General features: G+C 34.9%; 2 protein-coding genes across 3 annotated transcripts; both read right to left on the bottom strand.

Annotated features, from left to right (window-relative positions):
* LOC106119625 (AN1-type zinc finger protein 1) lies at positions 1-1,280 on the bottom strand. The gene is made up of 3 exons (XM_013314673.1): positions 877-1,280; positions 665-767; positions 1-593 (listed from the first exon to the last, which is right to left on the bottom strand). Exons 1-3 carry the CDS (start codon positions 1,158-1,160, stop codon positions 66-68), a joined length of 915 nt encoding a protein of 304 aa, XP_013170127.1. The 5' UTR covers positions 1,161-1,280; the 3' UTR covers positions 1-65.
* Positions 1,281-1,618: 338 nt separating this feature from the next.
* On the bottom strand, positions 1,619-11,213 carry ValRS (Valyl-tRNA synthetase). Of its 2 annotated transcripts, XM_013314698.1 has the most exons (19): positions 10,982-11,213; positions 10,575-10,742; positions 10,348-10,481; positions 10,094-10,252; positions 9,506-9,767; positions 9,076-9,206; positions 8,687-8,784; positions 8,383-8,507; positions 7,414-7,559; positions 6,854-7,040; positions 6,290-6,394; positions 5,464-5,652; positions 5,195-5,301; positions 4,464-4,691; positions 3,958-4,099; positions 3,440-3,607; positions 3,014-3,208; positions 2,442-2,726; positions 1,619-2,173 (listed from the first exon to the last, which is right to left on the bottom strand). In XM_013314698.1, the coding sequence occupies exons 1-19, from the start codon at positions 11,141-11,143 to the stop codon at positions 1,958-1,960; spliced, it is 3,207 nt and encodes a 1,068-aa protein (XP_013170152.1). In that variant the 5' UTR covers positions 11,144-11,213; the 3' UTR covers positions 1,619-1,957. The 2 variants fall into 2 exon arrangements, with proteins under 2 accessions (XP_013170152.1, XP_013170153.1); XM_013314699.1 differs by lacking the exon at positions 6,290-6,394.
* Positions 11,214-11,251: the final 38 nt, after the last annotated feature.

The following is an 11,251-nucleotide window of genomic DNA, read 5'->3' as shown; positions in this document are numbered from 1 at the left end:
TATATACGTGAGTGTTTAGCCGTGTTTATATATCATTTTCATATTACTAAATGCTATCTATTTATTTAACTTAACAAGAATATATGTGAATTTTCATCCAAATTATTCAATACAGTATTACTAATATACTCTAAGATTAATTTATCACCTTCTACTAAAATTTCATTTCTTAATAAATCACTGATTTCCACATCCATCTTCAAAGGACTTATACAGTAACCATCTAACTGTCTGAAAACTCTGAGTTTTATATCACCAAACTTATTATTATCATTTTTAATATTACAACTATCACATATACTATCGAGTGCTCTACCGAGTGACCATTTTGAACTAATAAATACCGGAATTGTATCTTTTAAATCTGGATCCAAAGTTAAAGTTTCAATTAGCTCTACATTATTTACATCTGTTATTATTTTAACAGATTTTACATCAATGTTTATAGGTTTTTTTATAGAAAAATATACTCTTTCTGGAAGTGGTATTGATTTTGGTCCTAAAGCCTTTTGTTTTATTCTCATGAGATGGATTTTTGTTGCGGTTTTAACTTTTGCCGATGATTGTAAAGCTTTTCTTATGTTTTCTGTTATCTGTAATAAATATATAGTATATAATAGTAAATGTGTATCAATTTTAAAGTTTTTTTTATATAATAGATTACCTTTTGTTGCAAGTGTTTGTTGGCTTCATGAAATTGCTTCCTCGGTGCTTCAAACTGTTCTATTTTTAATGCCATTGTCTCGTCATCTATTTCAGGGCATGATCTAAAATTTAAAAAATTAAAGAAAACAACGAAAAATCCGAACCCTATCTTATAAATTAGCAAATACTTTAAAACATTAAAAATATGAACATTCAATTAAAGAAACTTACGGATGAAACCTATGTTCAATGCAATAATGTTTATTGCATTTGCTGCACAACATCTCATGTAAATTTCCCTTTTTACAACCTTTGCTTGAACATCGAAATATTTCATCGTCATTCTTTAAATTGACATCTTTCGGTTTTGGAGCCATTTCACAAAGACCTGAGGTACAATGTTCACCAAAGTGTTCTCGGCAGTACACCTTACCACATTTACATTGCAATGGTAGAAAGTCTTTTTGTTTACATTCTTCATTTTGGCAGTGCTCTCCGAGTGAGGGAAATTCCATTTTAAAGCTTCGAAGTTTTCCGCAATGTTCAACAATTAAGGTTGATATAAAGAAAATTATTTAATATGTAAACAAGAGCTAACAATAACTCACTTTTCTTTGTATAATTTCAAGAAAATCCAAAATCAAAAACATGACATTCAATTTTAAAAACATAACCAAAAATTTTTGACATTGACATATTATTGGACAGTTTCTTATCGTTCAGAAGGAGAACGAAATAAAACTTTATAAAAAAATTATTGTGAATTGTTTCAAGACAATAAAAATATTTAAAAAAAAACGCTGAGTCCGGCTGTTGATTATTTTATTGCTAATTGTGATCAACGATGATATATGAATGTTTGTGCTTTCGAGATATTTTACCTAAACACAAGTACGACGACCGTGGCTTTTTGTCCAAACCATATAGCCATAAATTATAATCTGATCTCTGGTGTTATAAATAAAACAACACATTGACTAAAACATTTTATTAAAAAACATAAATAATGAAGGGCTTGTCAAATTTACATCATATTGGACATGATATATTCATTTAAACTGCTCACTGCAATATTTACAGATAATTAGATTCTTATTTAGATTACAATCGCCATACCACGATAAAAAACAAAATTAAATATTCGGATGAATCAACGCAACAAATAAATTATTGTGATGTTCCATGAGAAATGAACACATTAGAATACTTAGTTATTACAAAATGCATTATTACTTTATTAATTAATCCACAAGACAATCAAGTTATACAAATAAGTAACTGACATTTAAATTCTTATATGACATAATCTGTATTACATTAGTTTGAGTGTTGCCATAGCTTTATCTAATTTTTCTAATTCTCCCTGTGACTGGGAGAGTTTTTCAGTGTTCGTCTTCTGTACTTCTGCGGGTACTTTAACAGAGTAGTCATCTGCCGCCATAGCTTGTTGGAGCTTGCTAATAGTTTGTGACAACGATTCCTTCTTCTTTTCAAGCTTTGCAATCTCTTTCTGAGGATCTATCAGACCCTGATAACATGTACCGTTAAAATTAGTAATTAATTTAAATAAGAAATGTATTAATTAGAATTAGATGAAATAAATAACTATGTATGGAGATAAAAATTACCAAGTAAAAAATTTACCGTAACATCAATTTCATACTTATACAGAGTGTTTCACCGATAGTTATTTATTTTAATTCAAAAACAAATGTTATTAAAGAGAATGGGTTTTTATTTAAATCGAGTAAATTGCAATACTTTGCTTTCTTATTATTGTAAGTATAAATAGTTACCTTGAGCACCAGATGCACTTCAATTTTATCAGAGACAGTAAGTATGGAACATCCTGTAGGTGGCTGTTCATCGCTCAGTTCACTGTTAGCTAATGACTGTAGACTCCTCATCAGCGCCTTTAGATGTTCTACATTCAGCTCTGGTGAGATGATGACGTGGGCCGTGGTCTTCTGTTTGTTGGTCAGGTTGTACTCAGACCGAGTTGACCGAATGAGATGTACCATCTTCAGTACTGTATCCACATCTGATTCTAATTCTTCCGATCGCCATGGTGTGTCTGCCTCCTAGAATAATTGAAAGTAAATATTTGTATTACCTTTTATTTTTTTAGGACTCAAAAACTACAAGTCAATGATTTTAATATGCCAAAAAAGTACAGTTTTTATGTAAAAAAAAGTTCTGAAACAATGCATATGAACATATATTTAATATAAAATGTGCGCGTCAATGACCTTCAACTGTCAAAAATATTCTTTAAAACATCTATTTTACTAACCTTACCTTTTTTGATCTGACAGCTATGACGTCATAATATTCACTTTGTTATTCAAAAGAACTGCCTTTTACTCACCATAGGATAACTAGCTACACATATAGAAGGGCAGGATGTATCAGCTCTGGGCAGCCGCTGGTACAACTCCTCGGTGACAAACGGCATGAACGGGCTGAGCAGCTTCAATCCGTACTCCAACGTCGTGTACAGAGTCTGCCGTGCTCCCGCCTTCTCATCTTCAGACCCTGTCGCGAACACAGGCTTCAGATATTCCTGTACAAAAAATTAACAGCTGTCAAGATTTTTTACAATTTGACGAATTTTCAGAAAGTATCATTACAGGCTGTTGCAAAAATATTGTTTTGATATTCGTGTTTTGAAGCCAGTGTTGCATCTAGAATTAAGAAAAATTGCCAAAAAATAGGCAAAAAATCTACATTGATTACCCTACAAGCTTACCATAAACAAAATGTTACAAAAAAAAAATCATTTTTATATCGTTACCAAGTAGACGTCACATAGGTCATACAGCCAGAGGTTGTAACAGTGCGTGGTGGCTGCAGGGAAGTCGTACTGCTGGAAGCCAGCGTTCACCTTCTGCACGGCCAGCGCCAGCCGCGACAACATCCAGCGGTCCATTGCTGATAGAGCGGGGAGACTACTCGAGTGTACCTGTACACAAAAAAAATATTTCTGTTGGTACGAAATAATCAAGGTAATGGTAACACTGCTAACTCAGTGTTGCTATATCCAAAATTTTTAATTTAATTTCTACTTTTTAATTATTTTTTGATTATAAAAACTTCACAATTCAGATCGAAACAATAAGGAACTACTCCGACATCGCATCATAAAGCCTGCTATATAATTAATAAATAAAAGTAAATAAATTCTATATTGAATCCTAATACTTTCTTACTCTTTACTTCGTAAGTTACTTAAATGATCATAAACACGAGACTTTTATAATTTTGTTGGAAAATTGATGATATACCACAGATATAAGGAAACTTTGCACTCACGTTATACTTGGTTTCATTGGGGAAGTACATGAGCGCGAACTTGGTGGCATTCCAGAGTTTGTTGCAGAAGAAGCGGTAGCCCTGCACGCGCAGGATGTCCAGGTTCAGGTCACGACCTTGCGTCATCGCGCATAGAGCGAACCTACAACAGATATTTGATAACATTTGCTCTTTCTGGCAATTTACTTGCTTTGTAGTTTTTTTATATTGTTAAGTTGAAATAAAAGGTGTAAAAAAAAATAAGGAAAATAGAGAGATATTGTGAGTGTGAGAGATTTTAAGTAACAATGTACAAGAAAAAACTTCCAAAATCATTGCCGATACCGGCAACTACACGTGAATAGTTTTTAACGGTGGGTTTCTAAGACTGAAATCACCGCTTCAGACATATTGCTATCTCTAATTCGTCAATTAATGACAGTGATGTAGATATGTTTTATACAGAGATTTCGGTTTCAGAAACCAACTTTAAATAAGTAGTTTTGTCAAATGTGCTGTTCTCTCACCTCAAGGCATCAGTACCGCATTCAGGTATCCCATTAGGGTAGTCCTGCTTCTGTCCGAGCTTGGCCTTCTCTATCTCCTTGGGGTCCAGGTTGGAGTCCTGCAGCTGATCGTGCAGCTGCTGCAGCGTCACACCTCGCACCACATCCACCGGGTCTATTACATTCCCCAGCGACTTGGACATTTTACGTCCGTGAGCGTCACGCACCATTGGGTGGAGGTAGATCTCTCTAAAATATGCAAGTATATAAGTGGGCCATTTTAATCTGTCACCTTCATAAATGGATAGGCGACTGCTTGGAAATTACAGCTTTGATACGTTCCGATTTAAACGCGCCTATTGATGTTGCGGGACAGATATTATTAGTTCGAATCCACACCACCGCTACAATTCGCTTTATTACCAAAATGGTGAATATCAAATAGGCACAAAGTACTATAACTTATAGCCAATCCATTTATCAGTAGACACTACATCAAAATCAAATAACTTAACCTTGTAACAGGACATTTTTTGAAGTCAGAACTACACAATTGCTTATGTTTTTCCAAATTTCGGTTACATATTTATTAAAATCATGTCAAATAAATATTATTACAAAGTTGCATCAGTCAAAATTAACTAGAACACAAATGATATGGTTTAAACTAGGCAAAAAATTAAAAAAAAAATAAACATAAAAATTTATTTAAATTCATATGTTCAAAGTACTATTTATATTTAAAAACTCACTTGAATGGTAATTTCCCCATCAGCCGTTGACCAAAGAAGACCATTCTTGCCACCCAGAAGAATAGGATATCATGTCCCGTCTCCAACAGTGTACCTGGATAAAATGCCTGGAAACACAATCAACATAAATCTATCGCATTCACACATAAATAAGCGATTGCTTACAAATGCTTCAAAATTGCGAAAATCAAATAGGAACAAAATATTACATGATATACCATAGCCAGTCCGTTTATAAAGGTCATATGATTAGATGATAATAAAATTACCTGCAAATCTTCAGTCTGGTCTGGCCATCCGAATATGGAGAAGGGGAAGAGACCGGAAGAGAACCAGGTATCAAGAACATCTTCATCTCTTTTCAGTGAGATCAGTTCTTTACCCACTTGGAATTTGACTGAGGCTTTTTCCAGCGCCTCTTCCTCTGTATGTGCTGACACCCATAGTTCTTCTTGCTTCTGTATTATTAGAAAAATTAATATTTTACATATTAATTTTATAATATTTACTATGACTGCTACAATAAACACAAAGACCAAACAATACAAGCGCAAATAAAAATTAATCAATGGAATTTTGAAAATCGCCGACAATAATAAGAGCGTCAGGCAGGGGTCAAGCACTTGAAATGTAAACTGGAGGTCCTGAGTTCGTATCTCGATGTACCGATGTGTTTTCGATTTACATATGTACATTTATCCAATGTTCTTATGGTGAAGGAAAATATCGTGATGCAACCTGTACATAGCTGTGAAGAAAATTTAAAGATATGTGTAAAGTCAACCCGCACTGGGTCAGCATGGTTGACTATATCCTAGTTACCCCTACCCACTAAAACCCCTCAGACCCTCCTCCTCGCCATATGGCCGGGTTACGAGTACGCTCGCGCATTCTTCCGTACCCGTAGCCCGTAAGTTAAGGTAGGGACCGAGTCCCTCAGTGGTGACTTATAGTGAGCTGATGATGATTTTTGAAAATAATGACATACCTACCTTATAGATAAATAAAACAAGTTATGTGTAAAAATTAATAAGTGCTATATAAAAAGCAGAACACAAAAACATGCAATATTAGCATGGGTTATTGTAGACGTACAAGTGCAGTGTGGGGCGGAGGTGGGCGCGCGCGGCCCCTCTTCTTGCGTCCGGAGCGCGTGCGTCTGCGCCGCGCCGCCCCGCCCACCCGCACTTCGCCCTGCCTCTACGTATCACGATACGTTTCAACAACGTACATATCGATATTTATAACAAAAATCGTTTATCTTACAGCCTTTGTTGCAGATATTATCAGAATCGATTCCTTTTCAACTAAAAATCGATAATCATACTGTAAAGAATGTTTAAAAATTATCTCTTGTCAGGCGAAACTCCGTGTTGGCAAAATTCATTATGCACATTTACATTATGCCAGTAATAGTACAGTATGGACTCACTAGCGCCAGTGAGTGTTTACATGGTGCCAGTATACCAGCGCTGATTTTGTGCACTACTGTCTTACTGGCATGATTTACAAACTTCACTAATTACTCAACAATTTTATTTCTCCGTAACAATCCGAAGTTACTTAGTCTATGGTTTTTTTGGATTGGTTATATAAATTATAGAATTTACGTTTGACTTTGTAGTTTTAAATAAATGAATTTATCTCAACATTACTGACCTGAGGCAATGTGACCCTGTAGGCAGGAATGCGGTGTCCCCACCAGAGCTGTCGCGAGATGCACCAGTCGCGGATGTTCTCCATCCAGTGGTACCAGGTCTTCTCGTGCGCATCAGGTATTATCTTCAGCTCGCCATCCTTCACAGCCTTGATAGCGTCCGCTGCCATTGTGTCACATTTTATGTACCTGCAAAAATTAGTGTGAATTTATACATATTAACAAAATTGGAATGTCTGTATGTAATATCGAAAAAAATATATGTATTTGTTTCTGTGGTAAGAAAATACTATTTTTATATCTGTTTGTCTGTCCTCAAAGCCGCGTTTGTTCCAGATTATACCCAGAATAGTCGCATATTGTAGGCTACGTTGACTAAGTCGTGGGCAACCGCTAGTTTTAAATAAAATTATTTGAAACATCGTAAACCAGTACAGGGCAACACTGTGAGTGTAGCCATTTTAATACAATTTCAAATATTAATTAATTCTGGTCTTGGAAACCCACGGTAAGTGAAATTTTTAAATAAGAAATATTGTTTCTTTAAATCATATGCTCTTACCATTGTGGCTTCAGCATGGGCTCCACAACATCCTTGGATCTGCTGCAGAGCGGCACCACCATCGCGTGCTCCTTCGTCTCCTTGTACAACTTCAACCCTTCCAATGTCTTGATGATCTCCCGCCGCACGTGGAAGCGACGCTTGCCCTAACATATCATCAAATAATTATAAATAACAAAGAAACCACAGAATTACATATTTAAATAGTCAGTGAATAATTTCCATATACATCAAACCTGGATATGCTAGAGTTTTCTCTTTTATGGGGCTTGGGATCCGGACAATGACTCGTGCTTATCAGGTTTCGTCTATGCTATATACAGGATGTCCCAAAAGGTTACGTACATAGGAAGGGGGGTGATAGGGGTGGTCATAAGGGTCACCAGAAAAATAAAATAAAAATTCCCCTCTGGGTATTAAAAAAAATAAATGGAATTTTTTAAAAACTTAAAAATTTTACACCTTTTAGGGGCAATTTTAATTTTCTTTAAAATCTTTGTTAGTTGTATTGTTTTTTTTTTTTGATAAAGGGTTATTGACGATAACATAATAGCTTTTTTTTAATGTAGCAATATTTGTAGGTCATTGGTTACAAAATTGCCTCAGAAGGTGTAAAATTTTTAAGTTTTTAAAAAATCCCATTTATTTTTTTAATACCCAGAGGGGAACTTTTTTTTTTTCTGGTGACCCTTGTGACCACCCATATCATCCCCCTTCCTACGTACGTAACCTTTTGGGACATCCTGTATACATATAACAAGAGCCAGTCACACCATTTACGAGTGTAACAATAATCTTACTAATATTTCAAATTCGAATGTTTGGATGGATGGACAGACAAATATTTGTTAGTAGTTATCTCCATAACAGCTGATTGGATTGTGCTGATATTAGGTAATTTGGAAGGCTAATTATTAAGTTTTCTTTTTATTCAACAGCTAGTTTAGTATATGTTGCATATGTACTTACAGCAAATGGTCCACAGTTATCCAGCATCACTCCTTCATCATCAAAGACAGTGATGAAAGGCAAGTCGTGTCGCTTACCAATCTCGTAATCATTAGGATCATGTGCAGGAGTTATTTTAACAGCACCTATTTGTAAAAAAAAGCATTCATAAATGTAACTTACCATGGGGTTCTAAGACCAAAACCTCTAAATAAAACATATCGTCATTTTTAATAAAACAGAGATAGCAATATGTTTTAAATATAGATTTTGGTCTCTGAAACCGAGGGTTGATTGGAACAAACATAAAGTATTTTATAATCACCAGTTCCAAAGTTCATATCCACATATTCATCTGCAATCACAGGTAGTTTCCTATTCACTATCGGATGCACCAAATTCTTGCCAATTAAATGTTTGTACCTGAAGAATAAAATAGTTACATAAAAAGACCCTTTGTATACATTTTTCATACCAAAGAATACTTAACCCGTAACAATATTAGCCAAAGTTGAAAGTAAACATTACAATAACTTTACTACTATTATAAATGCAAATGTATGGATGTTTGTTAGAAGGCATCTCCGGAACAACTGCATGGATGTCTCTGTAATTTGACATAAATGTAGGACATAGTCTGGATTTTTTTTATTCAATGCAGACGGAGTCAAGAGCGACAGTTTCTCATAGTATAATATTGATTGTATTACAAACCTAGCATCTTCCGGATGAACTGCTACTGCAACATCTCCCAACATTGTTTCCACACGAGTCGTAGCAACTACCACCTCTTCACCAGAATCCTCTGCTTTGTATGCAAACAACACTAGCACTCCAAACTCCACCTAGAGCAAATAATACAAATCATAAATTTGCAATAAATATAAACACGATATATAATTTTTTTTCTGTTTATAATAAAACTTATAAATTAATAGCCCAAAGTAAAAAAATTCTTTACGGATTAGAGTTCTATATTACCCCTGAGTGAGAAAAGCTATATTTAATGCTATAAAAAGCTTAAAAAAGAAAGGTAAATCTGCTTATGCTTAACTGGGATCAACCATTACTTTTTTATAAATTGTTACCGTATTTACTTTAAATTAAACTAGTTAAGTTAATTATTATTTAAACTTGTAATTACTTTTTGATCATATCCCGGTATACTGAGCATAGTTCTTCCTGTAAGTTCCACTTTATCTACTTCAATATCAGATATAGCACTCTTCAGCGCACACGACCAGTTGACCAATCTATTCGCTCGGTAGATGTCGCCCGCGTCATGAAGTCGTATAAACGCCTCATTCACCGCACGACACATCGACGGATCCATCGTAAATCTCACTCGGGACCAATCAAATGATGAACCCAAAGACCGAAGCTGGGAATAGATTCGATCACCTTTTCTATAAACATAAATTATGATTAACATAACACTATTAAATAAATGTTTTTATTAAAATTCTCGTGTCACAATTTTCGTTTCCATACTCCTCCGAAACGGCTTGACCAATTTTCATGAAATTTTGTGAGCATATTGAGTAGGTCTGAGAATCGGCCAACATCTATTTTTAATCCCGCGCGGATGGAGTCGCGGGAGACAGCTAATAATTTCATAGTTTTAACCATGCGAGTGTTTGTCTTTTTTTCAAAAAGAGGGGGCAAACAAGCAGTAGGAACATCAAGATCATAAATTTTGAACATTGCAAAAAAAACTATGCTCTTCACTTACTCATTCTTCCAGTCCCAAACTCGTTTAATAAACTCATCTCTCCCTAGATCATGTCTCGTCTTCTTCTCTTCTCTCCAAACTTTCTTCTCTACCACCACTTGTGTTGCAATACCAGCGTGGTCACAGCCCGGATTCCATAGGGTTGTTCTTCCATTCATTCTAAAAAAAATATGAATGATGTTTTAAACTTTGAACCCATAATTGAGTATAAAAATTATGGGTTCAAAGTTTAAAACTGCATCTTGATAACTTACCTATGCCACCTGGTGATAGCGTCTTCAACGGCATTAGTTAATGCATGTCCAAGATGAAGAGTACCAGTTACATTAGGAGGTGGAATGACCATCACAAATTTGCCTTTGGGATTAGGCTCCAGTACAGATTTTCTCTGTAAAAGAACAGAATACATACATATTGAAACAACTAGTTCATTATACCATTCCATGTTCTCATTTTAGTTACACTTGATCATTTTGCTTACCCCATATTCAGGCTTAAAGAATCCCTGTTTCTCCCACCATGCATACCATGCAGCTTCAACATACTGAGGACTGTAAGCATCCGGCATTGGTCCATTTATATCTTTTTTATCTCCCGGAGCTGTATTAGCAGAATAAACTGCACTCTCTTTTGTTTCTTTAGCTTTTTTCTAAAAAACAAAATATTTTTATTATAAGTATTCAAGTGCTCATTATTTAATTTCTTATTAAAATAATTTATTTGATAGAAAATGAATGATGCAATCGCTTATAAATCGCGAAAGAATCCTTTCACCAGGAAGTCTAACCTATTGATAATTTTAAAACCTTTATCACACACTACAGGGTTTACAACAGAAATATCGAATAGGTTTTAATACTAGTATAATTTCGCATTTAATTACCATACCTCGGGCTTATCTTTCTGAACAGCTGGCGCTGAACTTTTCTTGTCCAACTTGGCTTTAAGTTTTTCCAATTTTGCAGCTTTCTTGGCCTCTTTCTCTAACTGTTTTGCTGATTTCTCTTGCGGCTGATCACCAGGACCGTTTTGCGTTTCACTATCAGCCATGGTTTTATTTAAGAAAAATTGTAAATTAATTTAAATAAAATTCAACATCTAACGATGTGGTGGAAACGGAAAAGTGACAATGGCATTAAAATGTCATGGTGACAGTTA

The sequence above is a fragment of the Papilio xuthus genome, unplaced genomic scaffold, assembly GCF_000836235.2.
Source record: "Papilio xuthus unplaced genomic scaffold, Pxut_1.1 DF827135.1, whole genome shotgun sequence".
Classification (NCBI taxonomy): Eukaryota; Metazoa; Arthropoda; class Insecta; order Lepidoptera; family Papilionidae; genus Papilio; species Papilio xuthus.
Note: the sequence above shows the minus strand (reverse complement) of the source record. Positions and strands in the feature narration are given on the sequence as shown.